This window comes from Sycon ciliatum, chromosome 2 (assembly GCF_964019385.1).
Source record: "Sycon ciliatum chromosome 2, ocSycCili1.1, whole genome shotgun sequence".
Lineage (NCBI taxonomy): Eukaryota > Metazoa > Porifera > Calcarea > Leucosolenida > Sycettidae > Sycon > Sycon ciliatum.
In genome coordinates this window covers 45,682,956-45,708,330 of record NC_088644.1, presented here as the reverse complement: position 1 = coordinate 45,708,330, position 25,375 = coordinate 45,682,956, and the positions used below count along the sequence as shown (strand labels likewise).

General features: G+C 46.4%; 2 protein-coding genes across 2 annotated transcripts; both read left to right on the top strand.

Moving 5' to 3' along the window:
* The first annotated feature begins 271 nt into the window (after positions 1 to 271).
* Positions 272 to 9,537, top strand: LOC135810263 (growth factor receptor-bound protein 2-like). The gene is made up of 5 exons (XM_065323742.1): positions 272 to 597; positions 666 to 763; positions 5,544 to 5,644; positions 7,807 to 7,994; positions 8,634 to 9,537. The coding sequence occupies exons 1-5, from the start codon at positions 520 to 522 to the stop codon at positions 8,808 to 8,810; spliced, it is 642 nt and encodes a 213-aa protein (XP_065179814.1). The 5' UTR covers positions 272 to 519; the 3' UTR covers positions 8,811 to 9,537.
* A 638-nt stretch (positions 9,538 to 10,175) lies between these two features.
* On the top strand, positions 10,176 to 23,957 carry LOC135810262 (cell division control protein 6 homolog). The gene is made up of 10 exons (XM_065323741.1): positions 10,176 to 10,374; positions 10,475 to 10,546; positions 11,478 to 11,725; positions 12,305 to 12,474; positions 17,042 to 17,208; positions 17,684 to 17,864; positions 19,048 to 19,115; positions 21,857 to 22,158; positions 22,733 to 22,870; positions 23,153 to 23,957. The coding sequence occupies exons 1-10, from the start codon at positions 10,290 to 10,292 to the stop codon at positions 23,249 to 23,251; spliced, it is 1,530 nt and encodes a 509-aa protein (XP_065179813.1). The 5' UTR covers positions 10,176 to 10,289; the 3' UTR covers positions 23,252 to 23,957.
* The last annotated feature ends 1,418 nt before the right edge of the window (positions 23,958 to 25,375 follow it).

Here is a 25,375-nt window from a genome sequence, read left to right as displayed (position 1 = left end):
AATCATGAGTTGTTTGGAGCACTTTGAGCAGACTCCTGTTTGGCGCTACATGCTTCGCTTGGTTACAAAAATAGATTCGAGTTGCCTTGTTTCCAGGGATACGAAAGATGACAAAACGATAATCGCGATGTAACCAAACTTCACCCGAGAAAATTATACCAAACCGCTGGGTGTTGAGAAAATATTCTTCATAAAGTAGGATTTTGGTAAATTAACGCAGTCCCAACAGAGAAACTCAAAGTTTTACGCAAGTCAGCTTTTCTTTTCTTGCTTCACAGTCAAGGCTGGCTCCTGTGTCTTGCCAGTGGTGGAGAAGGCAGAGCAACAATCTTGGTTTGTTTCCTTGCAACACCGCGTTTCGTGTCTGTTTGCTAGTTTTCAGCCGTGGAGAGAGCTTTTGCAGTGTAGTCTGTCAACTGTCTTCTTTAGATTAGTGCCCGTTTAAGATCGGCAGCCACTTCACCTATTTTTCTGGTTTACATCGAAGAGTGCCTGGTCCGTAGCCGAGTGTGGCTCACGATGGAGGCTATCACCCTGCACGACTTCCACGCCACTGCGGAAGATGAGCTGTCCTTCGCGAAGTCCTCTATCATCAAAGTAAATTCAAGCGGGTTCTCGTGTGTTACACGGACATAGCACTGACCCAGCTTTTCATCTGTGTGTAGGTTTTGGTGATGGACGAGGAACAGAGCTGGTACAAAGCCGAGCAGAGTGGGCGAGTAGGATACGTGCCGAAGAACTATATCAAGCTAAAGGAACATCCGTGAGTAGAATCTGTTGCTTCTTGGGTATTTTACTGCTGTGGGCGTCTGTGAAGCACGTGTTTGAGCTGCTTGGCTCTGAGCTAGCTTGACAGAAATTTGTTACTGTCAGTTTGTAGGCGAATGTTACTGAATAGAAACTAATACTTAGTGTTCACCAGGTCTCTGGTATGTTTCCCTGAAGTAGTCCGTGACTTGTACTCCTTGTGTGTGCGTGTGCTTAGCATGTGTGTCGTTATGTCCACTTCCGTAGTTCCCCGTTTGATGTTCGACGGTGTGCAAATTGGATTTGGGTATGAAATTGAATCGTCTGAATACACAATCTGAACTATTTTCACCAGTAATAATTATTTGAAAGACGCGGACTTGAAATGAAGTTTGATTGTGTTACACTGAGCGTTCGATAAATTGTTTTTCGTGACAAGAGTAGACGTTTCACTAAGCCACCCCTTGGCCACAATCAGTTGTCAGCTGCACTCAGGGCGAGCTCTCTCCCTAACTTCCCTAAGCTAGTCATGCACCAGTTTGTGATCTTTCGCTCAGGAGTACGAGTGGCTCGTTGTTGTGCTATACACCTGTTGGATTTTGACTCAAAAGTTTGAACTCACTTGTAGTCATGTGCCCTCAATGAAAAACTGCACGAATAGATTTGCTTCATATCCTTGGGTGTTCTGTCCGTCAGTACAATGCACAGTCCTCCACGAGGTTTTTTTGTTACAAGGGGTTGTCTTACCATGCCAGTCGAATAAAATGTAGCATAATTATCCTCTCTACTGGTTTCCTGGTCAATGACAGCATTGATTTCTGTAATGTCAAATCACAGCTGGTGCTGTTGAGATCTGGTTTCAAACTGATCATACCGGGACAATCATAATTATTCATAATTTTTAAGGGTTGGGGAAGTTATAAAAGGATACTGTTGCATAATTTTTTTTTAAGAGAGGACCATAAGTTTACAAGTTATCCGTTTCGTCCAACACTAACGATTATAAGCAGGATACCGTTGAATTAAATTATTATGGTCCATTGCAAAAATTGTCGGGGGCCTTTTCCTGGGATGTTGCTGTTTTGTGATCTTGTGCCCGTGTAGTGTCCTAGTGCACAGTACATTGTACGTATGTCCAAAAGTTCTCTTCTGCAACCCTGTAAAATAGTGTTAATCTGCATTTGCGTTCTAAGCCGGGAAATCATGTCAATCTGTGGGTCCCCTCTGTCGAGTGCTGTGCCCACTGTGTACATATCGGTGTTTTGTTGTGCTTGTGTAGTACTAGCCGGTAGAACTATGTTCTGAGTTTCAAAAGTATAAACCACCTTTGCACACATAACAACAGCAATGTTGACCCCACATTTACCGTTGATTTACGTACATCCACTTGCGCAACTACACAAGGTCAAAAGTTGCCGATATGCTGCATATGAAATGTAGTCTGAATGCAGGCTTGGGAGAAAGGTGCCTTTTAGGTTTTATGTAATTTTGTACTGGGTGTACCGTATTTTCCGGAGTATAGTGGACACTTTAGATGTACTATTTCAGGCCCCAAATCGCAAGTGCGCACTCTGCTCTGAATATGAAAATGCATGTGCATGTGCCTTGAAAAGTAGTGCAATGCATCAAACTATTACGAAGTTGGCTGCCTCTGACCCGGAGCAAACCATAATATGACTGTGCATTTCTAGTGTCTACTGCCAGCTACACTGCTAATGCATGATTGGTACAAGACCCCATCGGTAGCATGTGCATTTTACAAATAGAAAATGGTCGCAATAGTACTGTCTATGTGATCGATATTCCTCTCGAATCTACAGTCCATTTCAAAACTATAGACGCGTACCTAGGCAAAAACCGTTATGCCAGCATCTATACCACATAAAATCTGTGATCACTTTGTGCATAAATTTTTCCAAATCGGGCGTCTGTTATCCAATCCTTTAGAAACTATATGAGAGCAATTGTGGAGCGATCCTGAGCAATATTCCGAAAACTATTCTCAAAAAGTTCCAGCCAAATTTGAAATATTTCAAAAACCCTACGCGTCTATAGTTTTGAAATGCACTGTAGGCTGTGCATTGTACTATATGCCTTGAACCGCCAAAACATTACTCAAAAGAGGGGGTCCGCATTATGCTCAGGAAAATACGGTACGTTGTTGTTTTCTTTATTTGAATGTGCAAACCACCAAACGGACAGAACTGTTCAGTGATAAAGGAGTGAATGATGTGCGTCGGATCACTGCGTAGTTGAAGTAGTGCTGCAACAGGTAGGGCTTTGGCCGGGTAACGAGTTCGTGTATTTCTATCCGGGTAGCAAGGGCACCCTATCGGAGTGTGCACTTGCGCTACATAGAAAGTGAACAGTAGGCACATAGTCGTGCTTTTTACATGCACCGTTGCGAAAACACCGTACTCCAACTGCCCAATCGGGTTCTCAGGAGCAAACTGCTACCCAAATACCCGCTCTAATTGCGAGTAGCACGTGTACTCTACTATTCGATGATACCCCTAATTTGAAGAGTACCTTACATGTAGGGGTGAAACGATCATGCCAATTCCTCGTCACTTACTCGTTATGGTCGTACTCGATACTCGCTACCAATTATTGCAAAATGTGCTTATCGACAACGTAGTGTGTGGTATGATATGTGTCTACATGGCTGGTCTCTCATTGCAATGATGACTGGTTTCGCTACCCACTCTGCTAGGTGCGGCCAGTAGTTAGCAGTACATGTATGCGCTGACATGCAGTGACTTTACTTTTCCAGAACATGTCTGCTCCGAACGTCGGAGCTCGAGCTTCCTGCCGACTGACTTGACACTTGACTGTACTGTTAAATTTTCCAGTCCACGTAAATTGCCTGGAGCACTAAACTTCCTTACCTGCTGTAGGTGTTGTGTTGGCAACACAAGTCAAGCTTATGAGCCCGTTTCTTGGCTCGTAGACCAGACTGATTACCGTATACACACCAACCCTGTTTAACCTGCCACCCTCAGTTATAGCAGTGCATGGTCATCAGGCTATGCTCGGTTATGTCCGCCTGTTGGCAAGAGGTGGTCCTGTGATGGTGTAAAGCAAACGGCCATGCAAAGCCATTCTGCCCCTCAGGCACCCCTCCAGAAACCACAATCAAGTCTAATCCCAACCTGTATCCACCTTTCGGACCTGCAAATCTATTTGATGGCATCACGCACCCATGCTAGAGAGAGAGAGAGAGAGAGAGTGCACAGGACATGAAGACCGAGCAGCCTTTGCTGTTGCAAGTGTACATCAGTGTGCACTGTAGTTACCCCTTGAACTCTGGCTTCGAGAAGTATTAGTTTTCATTGCTACCAGATTCGGCCTCATTTTTTCTGTGATGCGCTGATAGCTTGACAAATAATAAAACGGTACTGTCCACAGCTGGAGTAGTTTGTGCAGATTTGACTAGGGCATGGTCTGGTTTTTGCATCTTTACTATCAACATTAGAGACATAGACTTCTTCGGTTTAGGCTAAGGCCTGTGGAGAATGCATAAATACAAATACAGATGTCCATGTGAACTGTTTGTGTATAACGGTGTTCACTTGCCATAGCTGTACTTTGTGCAGGATGCGTCACATGGTGTGGTATGGGTGCGAGTAAGAGTGTGCAACTCCCGCATGCCGTGCTGTCCCAACAGAATTTCAAGTTGACATTGTTTTCCTGATGCAATGCTCTTTGCAGGTGCAATTTCCGACGTTTGCACAAAGCTGTCAACCCACCACATGTGTTTACTGCCACAAGTGTGTGGCGGGTCATGTGGCGGTGTGTCCACCACTTGTCTCGGACATTTCTGAATGTGTGCACCGTGCATTCCACCATAAAAATGATGTCAACTTGAAATTCTACTGATGGTAGAGTTGCACACTGGGGTACATCCTCTTGTTGCAAGGAGTAGAGATTGACTTGCAGATTTCTTGGTGTAGTTTAGTGCACCAGTGGGAATGGGCTAGACACAAGGAGCTAGAAAGCAATCTGCTTCAGCACGTGTTGGGTTAACGTTTGAGATTTCTTTGGGTGTTTCTGGTGGCGTGTTAGTAGTAAGGATAGTGTAGTTAATGCGAAGGGTAAGTGCCTAGGTCCGGATGTTAGAAAACAGTCTTGTCAATCAAATGTTAGATTCAAGGATATGGATTTTTCCGGAGTTCCTCTATGATCTTTTACTGTCAAAATCTACCATTGTCTTCTCACATGGCTGCTGAAGTCCTCTCAAGTACCCTGCTGCTTTTTTGATGGGGTACAGGCATGTGTACTGTGTTCTCTCTGCAGGGCCTAAATTGCTGTACCATACTTGTGTGTGTGGGAGGGGATACATACATACATGTGCAACATAACATGGTTACCAACAGCCAGTGGTGTGATGTGTGTGCGTGAAAAAAATGAAAAAGACCAAAAAGTAGGGATTCACTGGCCAGAAATAGCCTCTTCATAGCTGTGTGGGGTAGACCAGGCTGAATAGTGGCGGTCAATTCTTCAGCCTTGCAAGCTGTTTAATGGTGCAATCCCAGCACAAGCTGCTATGGCTTTTGCTGTAGCATCGCTATCATCGCCTCCGGCGATGGGCGTCCAATGGTCCAATGGTTGCGCATCGATATGGCTGTGTGTGTGTGCACATGCGCACGTTCGCGTTTGTGTGTATGTGTGGAGGGTGAGGGACAATACAGTGCTCAACCAAGGTACAAACTTGACCCTTTGGGGCTATCGGGTGTTTTCTTTAAGCTTGATCTGACTTTGCCGCTGGTGTGTGCTTTGTGTTGTCTTCTTGTTAGGTGGTTTTTTGGCCGGATTACACGAAGTAAGGCAGAGGAGCTTCTACTCCAACAGTCCATCGATGGTGCATTTCTAATTCGAGAGAGTGAAAGCACGCCAGGTACGTAGCTTGGCTGGTGTTTCTAGTGTTTCGAATGCAGCTGCACTGTCTATGGATGGATATCTGCTTTTGTCACCAGTGCAGTACTGTGTAGATATGCTGGGCAAACACCACACTACAGGTCTACGCTCGTCAGTACGACATCGGTTACAAGACAAACCTCACTAGTAGACAACAATCCCAAATACCCTGACGCCTGAAACGCGTACATTCAAGTCCGGATAGCAGATGATACTGGTTGTAAGACAGCAACAAAAATTGGATCCCCTGGGCTGTCTACTAACGAGGGTAGACCCGTGATCCGAAGGCTTGAGCACTGCCCTTCGCTGTGTTGATGTACCAACTCTATGTGTTAGATTGTGTGAGTTAGGGGCTGTACACCTTCCGTCTTGATGACAAGAGACACAGACAGATTGCCTCTTAACCCAACTCTAAATCAGTGCAAACCTGGTGTGTTATTGCTTAGCATTTTAGTGGAATCTGGGTACTGTCTTATTTGCTTGTAGCTGGCCCACATGTAGCTTTACAGACTTGTGCTGGCTTGGTGGTACTCAGTGCATACTGACCAACCACCAAAATCTCAATCCCTTGACAAGACATGGAGAATCTCTGGATTTCTCAAAATCCCTGGATGGCGCAAAAACAAATGAAAAAGAGCTTTTCCCGCCAAAAAACGTTCGGCGGCATAGTACAGTGACTCTGCAGATCTGCGTACAGCACACTGAGTTCGATCGTGTAGGCTGTAGTGCAGTCTAGGCTGGTCAGGTCTTGAAAGTGCCGTGCACAGTTCGAAGTGCGAGTGCGCACTGTACGTATTTTTGAAAAAACGGGACATTCGAGGCGAATCCATGGAGTTTTCAGACACATTCTGTATCAGACAAAAATGTGACTTTTCCGGGAGTTTGCTTAAAAAATCCCCGGGACCCCGGGAGTGGTGTTGATTTCCCGGGATTTTCCCGGGAAAACCGGGAGGGTTGGCCTGTATGTCAGTGCTGCGACGGCAGAACTTCGCATCACGTGACATGGTTTCAACATGTTACGCGGCATCTATTATCCAGAGTACATAACGACCAAGAGTGTGCGACTCTAAACTATGGGGTTTGCGATAGTAGAACTTCCCATCACATGACAAACCCGTCCACATGATTTGCACCCACCCTGTGCATGATAGATAGAGAGTTGTACTCAACCCTGCTTTGGGTTCATTTCTCTGCTAGTCGCTTTGCACGGTTTCCAGCGTAACCGTCTGAACCATGTCAAGTCGCAGCACTGCATAGGGGTTGTGCAGGAAGTTGAATACTGTTTGAGGTTATGTGCTCTTGCTATCATGCACATGAATTTGTTTGTCATTTTTCATCTTGATATTTGGAGAGAAAAAGTCGATTCGCGACAGCTTTTCCTCCAGCATAATAGCCGGTGTGGTAGATAAGACAAACAAGTAATAGTGGAAGAGGACCTAATGCGGAAAATAAAGGAAATTTGAAAGGGAAATTCAACTTGAAAAATGGATGATCCGTCGAAGTTGGAGGGGAAGCACGATGACAATGCTTTTGCCGGACTTTCTTGAGCTGAAAGACATGCAGGATTCTGCCCGTGCCATGGAAGAAAAACAGGTGTTTGGCTGAAAGACACGCAGGGTGCTAACAACCTAACCAGACCTGACCTATTGATCCGTGTTAGCTGGTGCGAGACTGCGGTTGCAGCACTAGGTAGATTATGTACAGTGAGCGGGTAAATGCAAAATCTTGGAGCTGTTATCAAGATCCGAAGAGTGTGCAACTCCTGATGGGTGACTGTCACGACTTGTTTTCGGTGATGTCAGCCGCACAGAATGCTGTTTGTTGTGTACTCATCAAGTGGGTTTCTTCATAATAGTTATGTATGATGTGCTTCTGAAAAATGAGTTGTGACAGAGGTTTATGTCGTGTTGCATACTCTGGAGAGCTACCTGCTCATGCAGTTATCGACTGTGCATGAACAATGAGGAGTAGATCCTGTGCTATACAATCAGCCACTTTGCTGCTGCTTCCCTCTGCCATATACCAAAGTTCCTTGTGTTGTTTGTATTGCCACTTTGCTGCTTTCCTCTTCCCAGTTTCTAAGTTTCTTGTTCTGTTTGTATTGTTGCTGTTGCTGCTGCTGGTCATGGTTGTGATCTGTAGGTGAGTTTTCCCTGTCCGTAAGGTTTCAAGGTCAAGTACAGCACTTCAAGGTACTACGCGATGGTGCAGGCATGTATTTCCTTTGGGTGGTCAAATTTAACTCGCTCAACGAACTCGTCGAGTACCATCGGACCTCATCCGTTTCAAGAACGCAAACAATCTACCTACGAGACATGTCGGCAGGGGAGGTGAGATTCTGTGATTCTTGTCTCTTTTTCTTCTGTGGTCTGTCAATGTGGGTCTCTCTCTCTCTCTCTCTCTCTCTCTCTCTCTCTCTCTCTCTCCTCCCTCTCGCCCGCTCGCTATCACCATCGCTCTCCTCTCCCCCCCCCCCCCCACTGCTTTCGATTCAACCTTGGTTTACAAACTGTACAGGAGCCTACCCATGTGCTCTATATTGTATGATTCATATGTCCAACAATTCTACATGTTCAGGTTTTCTGTTTGTATCCACCACTTGTCTTGAATCTATTACTGCACCTATAAAAAACCTATGTGAATTGGATGCGACTTTGGTGAACGGCATTGGATACAGTGGAACTTCCCCTTTTCTGCCACTCTGGAGCCATGGACTGACTACCCACAATACTAGAAGAGACATGCAGTTTGCATACCTTTTGGTGTCGTTCTTTGTTGCTCTAGGGGGCAGATAGGCCCTTTGTAGACGTACTCACATCTGGGAAGGTCAGAGACTTTAGACTTTTTACGGTGCTTTTTTCTGGATCACCACTTGTTGAGTGACGTTTCTTGGTATAACTAGCTGTGTGTTCCCGTCCCGCAATGAATGTAATGTATCTGACGTCTTTCTTTCTATGCATGTCTCTCAGACCGAAGTCAAAGTGCGAGCGGTATACGACTTTGACCCACAAGAAGACGGCGAGCTTATGTTCCGGAAAGGGGACATCATTGTTGTCACAGACAAGAAGGACAAGAATTGGTGGCACGGTAAATGCGGTGGTCGAACAGGAATGTTCCCAGTACCTTATGTGGAGATGATCAACTGATTATCAATAGACACGCGCGCACACACACACACCCGCACATTGAATGTGCTTGCTGATCGTCCGACTCGACCACTGCCTGCTGCAACCCGTCGTTTGCTTTGTCCTTCTGTCCTGTCGCTTTGTGTTTGTTGACATTGTCTATTGCTCACAGCCACAACCCTTCCCCCTTCTATTCTCCTGTGCCGTTTACTGGGCGCGCGCCCGTGTGTGTCCTTTAGCTTCGCCCCGCAACAATTTATTCGTCGCAAGCGACCGCCTTTTTGTTGTCTCCTTCAACTCTCTGTTATGTTGGTCAACCTCGGCAACAGCAACAGCTGCAGTTGCCGTTGCTATTCATGTGTGTGGTCTTAGCGAGCCTGCACTCTATAACCTTCCCACAGTGGAAGCACACGGGGAGACTACAGCAGTCATCTTATTTCTTTACTCTTTGAAGTGGGGCTAAATTTTGAATTTCCATTTCTTCTCGTTGTTTTTTTGTGTCCTTCGTGTACTCACTGAATGCGTGCGCATCGCGTCGCGTATGCCAGATTAAACTTAATGATTACAATGCTGGATTTGGTCAGCTGAGAATGCCTATGTGCCATTGTTGCCGCCATTGTTCCCATCATCTGCTCACTAACCACCAATGCCATTGTGCAATGACAACAAAGTTATGCTTTAGAGTTGTTTCTTTTCTTGGTGTGTATTTCAGTATTGTTGACATGAACTCGACTTATTTTTTGCCCGACTTCCGTGGACTGGGATCGCTGTGCGTGTGGGTGTGTGTGTGTATGTGTGTGTACTGTGTATGTGTGCATACGTGTGTGGCAGTTGTCGGCAGGAGTACATGTACTCGTATGCGTACTGCATGCCATGAGCTAGCCAGCATCAGCTCCACGCTCTTGCTATCTTTCTGGATTGAACTCAATATCGCCTCACTCAATGCAATGTAGCCCCGTGCCGCGCCCTACAGCGAGTCTTCGACTGTCACCCACATCCAGTCGACTACAACTTACAAGTTAGTTGTACTTGTAAGTTGTAGTCCCTATTTTCTTTGGATCAGCTATGATCTCGTCATCTTGATCTTCCATGATCTACACGTAACGTGCATGCTGCAACATTAACATGACATGCGCTGATATGATCTGATGATGCAGAGAGTCTACTCCCACGTCTGGCATGGCTGAAGCCTTCATTCAGGCCAGGGAGTAATTATTGTACTACTCCCTGATTCAGACTGAATACATGATGATGTGTGGTAAAAATAATAAAGGATTTTTGGGTTGCATGCCATGGCGCAGTGGGGGATTCCCCATCGAGCTGATGCATGCTGTGGAAAAAGCCCGCGAAATGTGAGATCTTCACGTGTTCTTGTTGCCGACTTTGCTTCAAGGAGAACAGCTCTACGATCCTTGCACACATAACACACTAGCTTTTCAAATGCAGGAACGAACAATGTTTGTCTGATTTCTATATTCCTCCACTTCTCTTGTTCTACTGATGGCTGCTACATCGAGTCCTGTTTTCCCTGTTACTCGCCGCCGGCGACTTTTCCAGCGAGACGAAGACGAGCTGGATGAAAAGGGTATGTCCGGTCTTGGTTGTGTTCTTGGTGGACGTCGTATGCAAATATTTGAAAGCATCCAACCCTCTCTTTCTGCCTGTGTATATTGTTGTGAATGCAGTGGAATCATGTGCAAAGCGCAAGAAACTGCCTAGCCCGCTGAATATCCCGACCAGTAAAATCACGAAGCAAGGTACAGAAAGTCCTGAATTTGTTGTACGTGTACATCGCTTTACAGCCTGTACTTGCTGAGTGTGGCGGTATCAAAGCAGGGTAGTTTATACATGTACTATGTTTTGATCTAGAACAAATACGGAATTTGAAGCTTGCCCTCTTTATAATGCTTGGGTGTTGCATGTGTGGTTGTGGCCAATGCCAATATCCCATCCTGTCGATAGCAGGCGGCGCTACATCCCGGCACGTAACGTCGTTTGCGCCATCAGCTACATACATATTCACATACATGTACATGTACAAGCTTGTCTCCCATCACATACATGCTAGAGAATGCATACCACTGGGTCAGAGTTTCGTTGGCCCAATTGTGGTATCTTGAGGGTGCTCGAACCAAGCACACACGTGTACCCTCGAATTTATATTCATGGTTAGGGGTCCAGCCATTGCTGGCCAAATAAGGCACACCCGTGGACTTTTGCAACCTGGGAAAACCCAACCTGGCCCAAGAAAAGAAGCTGCAAGTTGACTTTGAAAGTCTTGATCAGGTCGGTTTGGCGGTGGATTACGTCACAGGCATCCAGAATAAAGCAGTTTCTCGTCATTTTTCTGAAATATTCCGCTGGATTATCACAATTCTATGGACACTGCTCGATTCTGCAACCCGCGGAATGGCAGACTTCAGATTGTCCCTGTATGAAGTTCTCACTGTATGTGCGAGAGACTAGCGTTAGGCTGCCGTTTTTGATGAATACGCACAACAGTGCTCACCCACAAGACCAGGAACTTCTGCTGCCTAGTAGGATTTCATACCTTCCAAGCTGTATCACGGCCTACTTTTAGGCCACTTTACACCAGTTACTCATTGCTGTGGATTCGGTTGTGTGTGTGTGTGTGTGTGTGTGTGTGTGTGTGTGTGTGTGTGTGTGTGTGTGTGTGTATGCGTGCAGGCTCCGTTTCTACTCCATCACCCGTAACTCCATCGTCTGCTTTCTCGCCCGTGTTCCCTTGCCAACGCACCACGCTGAGTCGTGCCTGGGAAAACCATGAGTTACCGTGTCGCGAAGAGGAGATCAGCTCAATAAATGATTTCCTGCGTGGCACTCTGGTGGCTGGCAAGTCTGGCTGTCTTTACATCAGCGGTGTGCCGGGGACTGGCAAGACGGCGTGCGTCAATGCTGTTCTAACGGCCATGAAGGTCAGTAATTGAATGCTCTCTCTCTCTCCTCTAATAATTCACACATGCACCAGGGCGAGGAAAAAGGGAAACAAAACATCAACGAACTCGCACAGAAAATAGCACAATACGCGACAACTTACTACACTACACACACCAAGTAGAGACTTATTGGCGTTAGCATAGTAGCAGTGGGAAAGAAATAGCCATCGCTTTCTAAGTAACAGTCAGTATAATGCACCAGCAATACATGGCAGTGAATGGTATCACTAGCTACGAGAAGCAATGGTTGGGACAGAAATATGCAGCTGTGCCCCATTTCCTTCCTGATGCCTGGTATTTCATGACTGAAAAGTTGAATTTTTTTCCTGAAATGAATGTATGAACTGCGGTGATTGAGTGTGGGCCAGTGTTGCTCACAGCCTTGTTCTACTTATACAGCTGTGTGAAGCATCCTCCAGGATTCTAAATCATAGTTTGCTCAAATAATGCACCACGCAGCTTTGCCTCGCAGTGTGTTGAACTTTTAGGTACTGCTGTGCTGCTGTAACAGTAAGAAGTTGACACTGAGTTTCTTGATTGGCTTGTTGTCTGTTGTAGGAAGCACAGCGAGCGCACATACTCAAGATCAATGCATTCCAGTACAGCCAACAGCCCAGTCGTATCTACAATGTCTTAGCCGAGCGACTACTGCCCAAGACGAAGAGCACTATGAGCAGTGCATGCTGTAGCCAGCTCACCGACTTTGTAGCCAAGAGCAGCAAACCCATGTAAGTGAGAACTACGATGTCAGTACAGATTGGTACATGTTACGTGTGGACACTTCATTAGAGTACATATTTTACTGACTTTTTGTTCATTTCGGACTACCGTAATGCCACGTGTATCAGCCGGGCGTATTCCCGTTGAAGACGATGTAAATGCCAGGCTTCAAGTCAGGCTTCTATTCAAACCAGCTACCGTGTTATCTCTAATATAAGCACAGTCTCCAATTATAGCACGTCTCCAATAATAGCACAGTCTCCAATAATAGCACGTCTCCAATAATAGAACACCTTGGGGCGGCATTCAAAAAATAAAGTGCTCAGTCTCCATTATAAGCACACTGTGTAAATTCATTATCTGTACCGGCGAAAAAACCCTGAAATGTGTGTGTCTGACATGAATTTGGCATGGCAACATGCCTTTGAAATGAGGTTGAAATAATAACGGAACAGTCTCCAATAAAGGAACGTCTCCATTAATAGCACGGGGCGGAGGTACATTGAAAAAACAAAGGACCGTGCTTATATTAGAGATAATACGGTATCTCTATGTAGGGATATCAGCGAACACACTGCGCATCGGGTTTGCGCAGTTCTCAGGGCTACCATACCGCGCGTACTCGCGGCGGGGACAAACATTTTGATGAAAAAAATGGCGAGCACGTGCAGGTTCAATTATTTGAAAAAGTCAAAAACACAAACAACGACGTGGAAGAAAATGCAATAGTTTACGATGGAACTCACCTGCTCTCTAATCCTGCGTAGTCAGTCCTGGTGTGTCCGTGCTGGCTTCACTGATGAGCTGTATCAGGTGTTCCCTTAGCTCCTGCCATGTCAGTGTCTTGCCGCCGGACGACCACTGGAACAGGATCTTATTACCTTTCTGCTGCAGAACGCTGCGCCTGAATTTTATTTTATTTTTCAAGGCAGACACTTTCCTGGCGACTGTTGGCAGAAGGGAAAGCTTCTCTGCTACTAATGCGGAAGTGTTCCGGAGCCCTTCCGACGCAATTTTCTCAGCAAGTTGCTCTTTCTCTTGGAGAGTGTGGGCCTCCTTCTGCAGTCGCTGCGTTTCCTTCTCTACCACCTTTTGCCGTTGAAAATCGCGGATCGCCTGGCTGCGTTGGCGGTAAAGATGACGGTGTTCTTGGGCACCAGCGAGAGCGCTTTTAAATAGCTCTCCTCGCCTCTGCTCCGACTGATTCTGCAGCCACTCACCAGTATGGTTCGAGCAGAATAATACAATGCCCTCAATGGCAATGGCAGACGCGTTGGGTTTCTGATGGTGGAGTCTGTCCAAAAGAGCAAATGCTCGTTCGTTGTGCATACACTTTCCGTTGTCCTCTGCTGCTCTGCTGGCATATTGTGGAACTTGTCACCTAGCAAATGGTCGGAAAGGAGTTTCTCGGAGTAAGTTGCAAATGCTGTTATTAGCAGTTGCAGGATGATGAGTGTCGTCTCATCACTGCCGTTGCTGCAGAACAAGTCATGCTGAACTTCATCCAGTACCACATCTGCTCCTGGAAAGACTGTAGCCGAGCCATCCAACAAAGATGTGGAGTCTGACTTGAGTGTGTTGAAAGATGTACACGGTGCCTGGTACACATCGCCCATGTGGTTGACGGTGACGCCCGGCTGCTCCAGCTTCCTCCAGAGGGGACCGGTTATCAACTTGCCGACAATCCCGAGGGCCCTGCATGCTGCGATGTAGCCGTCAACTTGGATGTCGGCCAAAACAGCTCGGTGCAAGCGGTTTGGTGTGCCAAACGCATCTTTATAAAACCGCTGGATGTGCTCTCGCAACGTATGGATGCCAGCAGCATTGTAGAAAATGATATTGATGCGGTTGCCCACAAACCGTGCAAGTGGAATGCACTCCACACCTTTAGAAATCAAATAACTCTGAAATTGAACATGATTTCCAGATTGCTCATCGCAATGAGCCTCCAAGGCTTTGAAGGCAGTCCGGATGAGACGAACAGTGCCAGCCTCTCCAGTACTTTCGAACCCTTGGCTTGCAGCACCTACTGCTGCTGTATCGAAGTGTGTCCTTTCCCAGATGCGTCACACTTCCTGTGCCTGCTCTGCCAGTCCAACAATGTAGTGTAGACCGCAGTAGAAAGTGTTGATGGAGAGCATGCTTTGCTTGACTGGTTCTGGTAGAGTGGTCCAGCCGTCCACCATCTCTGGAAGAATGTTTGCACGGTACGTCTCGAGCATTTTGTTCACGCTCTTTTCGACACTACTTCGATCGGTCATTGTGTTTTTGATGTTACTAATCAACTTCCTTGCCACCGGCATGTCCGATCCTGATCTATGACAGGCTTGCTCAACATCGGACAGCATATTCAAGACGGCTTCGAAGCTGTGCTCTGCAGTGCCAGATTTCACTGGTGCGAGGCCGAGGCTGAGAACACTGTCGGGAGTGGCTAGCTGCGCCGTGTAATACTTGTGTCCTTGTTTGGATGCGCCGTCACGGTGCAGTGTTATGTTGTCCTCCATTAGCATCTGTTCTCCGATTTGTGTGAGGACCAGTTGCTTAGACTCGGCCAGGAAGTCGCACACCTTAGCAGGGCGTGGCAGCCGGTCAACCTGGTGCCCAGTAAGTGTTTCAATCACACACCGAATTACGGGAGACACATGGTTTACCCCGATATTATGAGAGAGCAGAGGCGCACTGCATCCGTATAGCGCGGGGGCCTGCCTTCAAGGGTCTTTATCGTCTTCTTTTCCTTTTCAATGTTGACTTGCTCTCTGACTTGTTGCTGCTGCTGTGCTTGTTTTGTGCCAGATATTTTTTTCTTGAGTTTGTTGACCGTCTGTAGCGCTACTTGGTATTTCCGTCTGAAGAGCATTTTCTGCTGGCATTCTGCTTTCTTGCCAACAATCGTTGCCGAGAGATGTGTTTTGACAGTTGTCAATTCAGTTCTCAGCTGTGCAATGGTGTTAGCATTCTCCTTCTTCTGCTCCTCAAGCCGATCAACGGTTTGTGTCAGCTCACCAAACTGCTTGTTCGACCTTGTGAGATGTCTGGATATCTTTTTCTTTTTTCTTTGGGATCTGTCTAGCGCAACTTGTTGCTTTTGCATTTCTTTACTTTTCTCTGTGACTGACTTTTTCAGGACATCCAGTTCTTTCATGGCATTGCCTATCTCATCCTTGTCAATGGCTGTGTTCACATCATTACACTTGTACCACGCCTGGAACACAATTGGAAAGAAAAAAAGAAAAAAGTGCATTCTCTTTAGTGTTTCAGTTCTGTTTATTGAGTGATTTTTGCTCATGTCAGGCATACCTGCTCAAATTGGAATCCATCTGGTAGGAATTGCGTTAGGTCCTTGTGTGCCGGTGCTGTTCGCAAGCAGTCTTGGCATATCTTCTTGCCCTGACCTGCACCTGCAACGGCACAGTCGTTCAAAGGTTGATGGCGTACTCTGGCTGTGTATTCTACTTTACATCTGGAAGATATGCTCGCCCTTCTCTTACCTGGTATTTTCCTGAAAACCTGCAGGAGCTTTGCAGGGCAGATTTGCAGTGTACTACAATCCTCACTACGCCATTGCTTGTGGTACTTATTACAGCATATTGCGGCGAATAAGCCACCTACAGCGCGCTTCTCATGGCGCCTGACTGCAACATAATTCACTTTAGGCATGCTTTCCGGGCGATAGGGCTTACCTAATGATGGCCTGCAGAGCTGAACGAGTGTCAACGCCACAACGATAGAGAAAGACCACGATAGTCTTTGTTCCACTCTTAGCTTCTTCATCTTCCTTCCAGGTTGACCTCGGCGAACTTTTGACCTTTGCGAACTAAATTCACTCCCGTCAATTTTTTTCTTACCTGGCATACGGTTAGACTCATACAAGATGCAACCGTGGACCAAGAATGAAAAAATTTCTCCCGTCGAAACAATACTAACTTCGCCTTCCAGTTGCTTCCGTCACATAGGCTCACGAAGGACAGCTTCCGAATTTACGTATCAAATGTCACCGTGGCACTGCTCTCCGGTTGATCGCGAAGCTACACCCACAAATGGGTTCAGCTAGACCCAAGCATTTCTCGGCCTCCTGCAAAGTTGCGGAAAATCACTGTACTACGGGGCGTGAGCATGAAGTCTCCTCCGCCCCAGCTGCCATTCGCCTTCTTCTTCGACAAGACTCCTTGAAGTTTTCCCGGCAAAAATAATGATTTCCTTCAGTTTGACTTTGGTCCGGCACGCGGTATTCAGCCCTGTACAAATTTCGATGATGTCATTACTGCGTAAACCCAGTGCGCAGTGTGTTCGCTGATATCCCTACTCTATGTATGCCAGCACTAAAACCAGGCTTATGTGCCACCAGTGCATCTTGAAAATCAGGCTTGTGTACGAGATAGGCTTTGATATAAGACACTGCGGTATGACAGGGGCTGTAGCGGCCCAACGTGCCTTGACAGTGTGTCCTATTGTCTGCTGTTCGTGTTCACTGCTGCATGTTATGTGCGCTCTAATGTTGTATAGTGACTGGTGTGTTGTCTATGCTAACTGTTGTGTGTTGTTTATGCTATCTGTTGTGTATTGACCACTCTGCAGTGTGCTGGTGCTGGATGAGATTGATCAGCTAGCGACCAAGGACAGCGGTGTCCTGTATCAGATCTTTGAGTGGGCGCTACGACCGACCAGCAAGCTTGTACTCCTGGCCATTGCAAATACACTCTCATTCACCAGCAATGAACTGAAGCGACTCCAGCTGAAAGGCTGTAAGTGCCTTCAAACTAACAGGGCTACAGTCGTATCAGGTGCCGAAGAACTGGGGGTCAGCCTCGTAGCGTAGGCCGTTTTATTTTCATGTGCAACAGTCTATGTGCAGTGTAGTCACCGCGTATATAACGACATGCTGTGCTTGGTGAAATTCCAGTCTGTTCTTTCTTCGGACAGTAATGTATAGTGTGTATGCACCAGTTCTGCTAGCGTCAGTTGATCATGCCATCCGGCGTGCTGCATGCAGCACTTGGGAATGAACACGCAGCCATGCCATGCGTCATGTGTCTGTCATGCAGCACTTGGGACTGAACATGTGCGCCCTGAATACGGTGCTGTCCTTGCTTGACTTGCGTCTGCTAATGGAGGCTCTGTTGAATAAGCCGATGCATTGCAAGAAAATGCTACATGTGTTCCTTGCGCTTCTTGTTTACCTCACTTTTGAGTTCTTATTGTTTTCCTGTGTCTACTCAGGCGAACCGGAGCAGTTATACTTCGCACCGTACACGTCCAAGCAGTTAGCTACCATTCTAAAATCTCGCGTTGAAGCAGCATGTGCTGGTGATGTCACCATGTCGGCGGAAGCAATAGAGCTCTGTGCGCGTCGTATCGCAGCCGTGACAGGTGACGTTCGCAAGGCACTGGACGTGTGTCGGTGAGTTCAGGGTCTGCCCTGCCGATACATGTAGCGATATGTGTGTGTGTGTGTGTGTGTGTGTGTGTGTGTGTGTGTGTGTGTGTGTGTGTGTGTGTGTGTGTGTGTGTGTGTGTGTGCAGTTCTTGTGTCTGACGTTTCACGGTCTGGTCTTACCGGGAGGTGATGCTCCCAATAGGCACACACACACACACACACACACACACACACGCACACACACACACACACACACTACTACTACTACTACTACTAGCAGCATGACTGCCCAGAGGGGCAAGTGTCACCCCTATGGAAAGGGGACCAGAAAACGGGACACGGATCACAAGCAGGACCGCGAATGTCTGGCTAGGTCCTGCTGCCGGCGGAAATTGCGTTTACAATATGGGCAGCTGAGGGGCAGAGCTGCTCTCTCAGCAGCAGATGGTCTCGCACCACGATTGCAGTTGTGACGCTTGAACCCGGCCGCAGAACGGAAGCATCGCTGACATGTTGGGCAGTGCTGCTGGCAACAAGCTGAAAGTGGCACAGACAGACTGACTGTTGGTGTAGGAGAACTCGTGACAGGCTGGCATCGATGAACAGAGTAGCCACCCTTGCTGCGGAACCACCTCTGGCAGTTCTGGCATTGCACTGATCCACGCTGGAGCTGGATGGGAAGCCGTCTCTGAGTGGTGCACTTGTGCCGCGTTCTATACACACACACACACACACACACACACACACACACACACACACACACACACACACACACACACACACACACACTATCCCACCCATGTACATTGTTTTATCTGCGTGTTAGCAGCTTCATGACTTTTGCAGGGAGTACTCTGGCTATAACGCGTCTTCGTTTTAGCCAGCATGGCACTCTTGTGTTTCATTTGCCTGAAGAGAGGACCACAAACAGAATGGGTTGACTGAATGTGACTATGTGCAAACGGCAGTTGCTACTTTCCCAATTGAATACTCGCTGTTTTTGTATGGCAAATTGGCGTTAGGGCCCAATAGGGGTGATCGTCGCAACTAAATTGCGTCGATATTTTGTCTCTGTGAAGATGCCATTGTCACGTCAGAATGCTTCCTTCCTCTTCACATCAGTAATGACCGTGAAGAGTAGGTCCTGAAATGCTCAGTGTAATAATATTGACCGGTCCTTCACTCTGGTGTGCTACCTCTCATGCAGGCATGCCGTGGAGCAAATCTCCACACCAACAACTCCTGGTGGCCGAAATCGCAAGTCAAGTCTTACAGGTGTGTGTGTGTGTGTGTGCATGCCACTTGCACTTGTATCTGAGTGTTCGTGTCTCTCTGTCTCTCAGTCTGTCTCTGTCTGTCTGTAAGTGTACACTATCTGTGTTTGTGTATCTTTTTTGTGCTGGAAAGATTGTGTGAGTGTATAATATGAAATGGGTTAGAAAGTCGGTGAGTGATATGCAGTGCTGCCAAATAATTTTTCGCCCAAAATCGGACACCCTTCACCGCCGATGCTGGCCACATGTGCAGGGTGCGAATTTTTCTTCTCAGCAAATTTTTCCTGCGTATTCCAAAATTGCCGAAAATACCATGAAAATTCACTTTGTTGCCATGGTAACCGATATGGCACCCCGAAGTTGTCATGAATTTTGTAATGCATGAGTGAGGTCACACACTGTACAGTGTACATGCCATCCATTGTATGTTACACTGACGACTACATGTAGCTTACCTGTTTAGAAGCACAAAGTGGCAAAGTCATGTACAGTGATTAATTTTGTGCCTTCGCTTGCGCTGAAAAGTGGAAATACAGGACTTTTGCATAGGAAAGTACTGATCCCTGGCATTTTTGGCTGCTTTTCGGACGTTTCCTTTTTCGGACCGGTTTTCGGAAGAGCCTTCAAAAATCGGACGGTTTGGCAGCACTGGATATGCTCATGAGGGGAAGTGTACTCTGCTGCACATGTTTTTCTAGGGAATCATGACTTTTCAGGTTTATAGGTTAACCCTTTGAGACCCCAACGTGGTATGCAGTGACACTAAAATAATTATATCTATGGCGTTCCTTCACCGATTTTCATAAACAAAGTATCTACGCTTCGAGAAGAACTTTGGCTATCACGTCGAAGTTATCCGAAGTCTCTAGGAGTTACGATGCCGCCGTGGGGAGACTCGAAGTCGGAGACAACCTGAAAAATGCACTCAGATCGAAAAATTCAAATTTTCACGCTGCTCTTGGCAGGGGATTTCCCCTGAATGGTACGTCATACTCAAGCACCGCACACTAAAATCTTGCGCTTGAAACGAGCTTTCCGCTGTAGTTTGTTTGAAGTCGATGTGATGAAGGAGAATGGAATGGCGGCTGTTTTAACTTTGCTGAAGCTGTTCGCACGCGACTGCTGTTTTTGGCAGCATTATTGGCCACGCAGAGCAGAGGCTGTGCACGTAGCTGGCTTGAGTGTGGTACTAGTCGCTTCGTCTTGGAAATAGCTTTCCAACGGTGGTTAGTTTGTAAAAATCGGTGAATGTTTGGTAGAGATACGAGCGAAAGTGCATGTTATTTGAAGGCGAGTAAATTGTCGTACTTTCAGTGGGGTCTCAAAGGGTTAAGGAGGTTGGGGACAGTTTAGGCCAAATTTCAGTCGTAATATTTTGATGTGAACAGATCTTTTGGAGTCTTAGTTACCTTAGGTTTCAAATTCTGAAATAAAAAAAAGTGTGGTCCCCATATCCGTTTTGTCAACTTCAGCCACTTTTCCACCCCTAGTTTTTACGAACATTGCTGGGTGGTTACACATTTTCTACTATATCTTTATAATCTCTTGCAGTATTGCATTGAAACTTTCGGGAACACAAACCAACTCGGTTTGGATTGTAAAGAAAGAAGGAAAATGTCACTGGGACTAAGCACTCCACCGAAAATTGCAAAATACAAAGCTGGGGTTTTCCTACTTGGTCCGCATCAGCAATATTGTCGCTTATCTTTCGACAATTTGAACTTAGACTTTGGACATCAATGCGTGCACTTGAAGTGATAAAACTTGGTACGATGGACAGTAAGGTATAGAATGACAACTAGCTATGAGGAATTTATTGTCCAAGGAAGGGTTCATACTTTTTTCGGTCCTCCTCGTCGCTGCTCTCGGCGCTGGTGACAAATATTTTTGCTCGGGATCGACTCTCTTGCTTTTGCAAGCTCATCTCTCTCCCTCTCTGCTGCCTGGCTATTTTCTAAAGAGAAGTCGATCGTGCTGGTCGCCTTCTCTATAGGACTTCGCGTGGGCAGCACGACAGCCTGTGTGGTTCAAATCAGACACCGTTCTTTGCAAGATTTTATTTTGAACGACGACGCGTACAGTACTTGCAAATCTCCACGACGCGCTGGATACTCCGATCGTTGAGCTGGAGGTAAGGGAGCTGCGATCTCTGCTTGATGGGCGATTCCCTGAGGTGAGCGATCTCGGCCGTTCAGCAAAATGGAGCTGATTCTGAGTAGCCGATTACTTTCCTGTGGCTTGCGCTGCTCTTGCCTGCACAGCGCAACAAGATAATCTATTTTGGTGCGGCGCTGCATCAATCAGAATCACCCACCCGTCGCTCTCGAAATCCACTCGAACTCTAGCTAGACCTTTCAGGTACTAGTAAACTAACTTACTAACCAAAATTGGGATGAAATGGGCTGCCAAGTGAGCATTGGCGACATATAAACAAAGCTGAAAGATAAGCGACAATATCGCTGACGCGGACCAAGTAGAAAAAAGGAGAAAAGAAAGTGATTTGGCAAACGTGTCTTCTACGGCCTTCAGGCCGACTTCACCATCTGTCCTCATAGCGTTGTAACACGTCAGCGGAGGACCACACCGTTGTCATGCCTTGTCACGCTGCCGTAATCTCATTAACTTTTAAGACTTGTTTAACCGTAACCACACCAGTTAGCAGCCGTCCATTGACTCCTGCATTGTGTGTTACATGCTATCACAGCGCTGTCAACGTTATTATGCTACTGCTGTGTGTTGCAGGATCGCCCGGAAGTGCCACAAAGCAAGGCAAGATGTTCTTCCAGGGCGCGGGGGGTTTGGTGGGCGAGTTACCCGCCACGCCACGCCGTGTGACGGTCGGCCAGGTGTCTCGTGTACTCTGTCAGCTGTACGGTGCCAGACTGAAGAGCACAAGTGGCTCGACAAGTGGCAGTACTAGTACCAGCTCTGCGCCGGCGGCAGATGCGCCCGAAGACAACGCTGTGCCACTCAAGCAGAAAGTTCTGCTGTGCACCATGCTGCTGCTGAAGAAGTCCAAGAACAGCGTTGTCACTGTTTCACAGGTAAACATACCCGCCTTTTGGGAATACACTCATACTTCGGTTATTCGGTCTACCAGGCACCCTTTGGACCAGTTTCACTACTCTTTTGTCGCTTTTAGTAGAAATAGTGACACCATATGCCATATCTATGACCTTTCTTGATCAAACTGTATGTGATTCGGAGTTTAGGACATTTCAAATTTACGGGGGCATTAAACGGTCCCGGACCGCCCGGATACTGTAAAAGCCATATAATATAACGAAGTGCTAATTCTAACGAGTTAACGAGGAGAAATCTGTCATTAAAATAGAAATCGTTATATAGAAATTGATACATATACTGTCGTATTGAGTGTTGAGAATGAGTGAGAATCGTTACCTTTGGTACACGTAAACCAGTCAATTTTGGGAAATTGTTATGCGCCCCGTTAGAATAATGGCTTTTACAGTAAGCACAGATATGAGTGTACTAGTACTTAGTTTTCCATGTCGAAAAAGGAAATGTGGTAACTGTTGTCTTGGTCCCCGTGACGCACATTTTGGCGGCTGATTTGTTCGTATTGGGTTTTCTTGTTGCTTGCGTTCATTGCTGTAGCTGGAGGATGCGTTTCGCTTTGTATGCAAGCAACGGTCAATGGAGTGCGAGGACGATGTTCTCTCGCTCAGTGAAAGCTTGGACAACCAGGGCCTGGTCGTTACCAAGCGTAACCAGAAGAACCCACGACTGAGCAAGGTAAGCAGCAACTGCAGTAGTCGCATACTGCTTTCCATGGCATGTGTTCAGGCGCTGTGTCTGTGCTTTGTCCTTGAGGGTGGAGGAGAAGTCATCTGACTTACTGCACTTTGTTTTTATTGCACTCTGTTGTGTGGTGTTCATGCGGTGAAGTAGTAAATCAGCATTGCCTGTGTATCTGGGGAAGTAAAATAAACACAAACAAACAAACACGACGCGTACAATATCATTGTGAAGTCGTCCATACTAGGGCTGTTGCCTTTTTTTTCTGTCCGCATGCAGATTGTGTTGCAGTTTTCTGACTCGGAAGTCGAACAGTACATGTCTGACAAAGCCATGCTATCCACAATTTCATCACTGACATTGCCGAAGAAACGGTAGAGTTCCTCCTGACAACCTTCCTAGTCTTCTCTTGTCAAGAACTGTTGCTTTGTGCGCGTTGGATGCGGATTGCGGCTGGCAATGAGTGAGTGCATGGCTGATCCGTACAAAGCTCGCTTGCATGGCTGTGCCTCATAGTGCCATGTCTCTGCGCGGCTCTATGCAGCTGACTGACCCTATGCACGGCTGTCCATCTCGCAAGATCGACTGCATCTCCTGCAGCGTGCAATCATCAGGCAACAAAATTGCCTTCGAATGGTGCAACGTTCTGTTGCAATGTTTCCCATGGCCACTTGCTACAGGGCCATTCTCTAACACTACACTTTGTAGGTGAAGTGAAGAAAATACACTTTTGTTTCATTATAGAAAATACTAGAATGCCATGCAATCATGTCGCAGTTATATGAACAACAGCCAATGAAACAATCTGTCATTTATAAACTAGTCCCATCGTTCTATGTTGACAAAGCTGGAAATAATTTTCTTAGAACCTGATTGCTTTTTTGTACTGTAGAGATTTGCACACGTTTTTACCAAAAACGATTCCTTTTACGTGTGTACTATTTTTTAATTTTTATGCTCGATGCCCCCCCCCCCCCCCCGGAGGCAAGTTCCATGTGATTTTAATCATTTTAGTACTAACGTTATTCTATGCTTTTTAGTTGTGCCTTGAGAAGAAGTGGTGTACCGTATGTGATCACCTTGTCACCCTGGTTTTCTTGTTTGAGGCTGCTGGGTGTGGTGTCATTGGTCAGAGGCAGCCGGGGTTAGGATGGCTGTGGCCCGGTAGGGTTTGTGTGTCACCATACTCTCTGCTGATGGCTTCTGTGCTCAAGAAACTGAAAATTACTGGTTTCTGATCTGTGATATTTAGCACTCAGCAGATGAGTACAAGACCGCCAGACTTGGGCTGTCAGTGACAGTGTGCTTGGATGCTTGCTGGGGTGTTGTGTGCTGGTCGACAGACTCTTCTTTAGTTATACAAGAGGCTAGCAACAATGAAAGCACTATGATAGTGCTTCCATTGATGCTCGCATCATAACTCTTTGCTACGAGCGTATGTACACGAAATACAGTAGCACATGAAATGTTTCATGTATGCATTTGCTATAATTATAATTTTATATGCCCATGCACTTGTAATGTCACCGTGTCTTGTAGCGTGAGAGTGTATGTGAATTCACGGGCGCGTGTATGCTACATGTAGTCTTATCATCCTGCTGTTAATCGTTGCTGTATGCCATCCTGTTGCTGTGTGTGTGTGTGTGTTTTTGTTTTTGTTTTTTTTGTTTTTACAAAGACCACTTAATGCCAAACATGAAGTGTGTTTCAAGGTAAGCTGTGTAGACTAATCGTGGCCTTTTACTGTTCCCTTACAAGTGTGGACCCCTATGACCAGGGCCCTGGGAGGTGAGGATCGCCAGTAATGGATGCTGAAAATGTGTAGTGTTCCTTCAATATAACAGTTACTTTGATAACCCCCTATATAATAGCAGTTTGGTCTATATTTTTTATCATTCAACATCTACCTTCACTGATGAGCTATGTATTAGCGAAACAGCTGTCTGAAGGAGTTTATCAATATCGTCTACGGAAGTGTCCTCGCAATGGTGATGGTTGTGTGCAGGAGGGTCTAGTCGGCTAAAGAGCGCAGTTTAATGGTGGAGGTGACTCAACCGAGAGCTCTGTTGCACCCTGTAATAGGTCTACTTATTTATTTATTTATTATTTATTTATTTATTACAGCATCTCATAGCACAGTGAGAACACCGGCCAATACAAAGAGAGAGGGTGTTAGCCAACCACGGCAAGGCAGGGAGAAGGGGAGGAGAAGAAAAAGGAACCGGCATGGATAAGCAGTGATTGCAACCAAAATTTAATCAGAAACACAAAATCAAAGTCAAGGCGTGACAAGGCTCTTAAAAAGGCGGAGGGAAGAAAGGTCCTTAGCTTCTTGGGGAAGTGCCAGCCACGCAGAGTACGCAATAAAAAAGGGAGAGTGAAGTAGAAAGGAGGACTTAGGTTTCGGAATGGAAAGGGAGTTTCTCGTGCTACGGGAAGAGAACCAGTTGAAACAGTGGAGGTGAGGGGGACACAGATTGAGTTTGAGAGAATGGATAACTT

Bases quoted from the DNA above. Each gene is read 5' to 3' on its own strand.
- LOC135810263 (XM_065323742.1), top strand. From the start codon at position 520: ATGGAGGCTATCACCCTGCACGACTTCCACGCCACTGCGGAAGATGAG. The intron at 598-665 runs GTAAATTCAAGC...ATCTGTGTGTAG, and splicing joins CGAAGTCCTCTATCATCAAA to GTTTTGGTGATGGACGAGGA. The intron at 7,995-8,633 runs GTGAGATTCTGT...CATGTCTCTCAG, and splicing joins GAGACATGTCGGCAGGGGAG to ACCGAAGTCAAAGTGCGAGC.
- LOC135810262 (XM_065323741.1), top strand. From the start codon at position 10,290: ATGGCTGCTACATCGAGTCCTGTTTTCCCTGTTACTCGCCGCCGGCGA. The intron at 10,375-10,474 runs GTATGTCCGGTC...TTGTGAATGCAG, and splicing joins AGACGAGCTGGATGAAAAGG to TGGAATCATGTGCAAAGCGC. The intron at 17,209-17,683 runs GTAAGTGCCTTC...GTGTCTACTCAG, and splicing joins GCGACTCCAGCTGAAAGGCT to GCGAACCGGAGCAGTTATAC.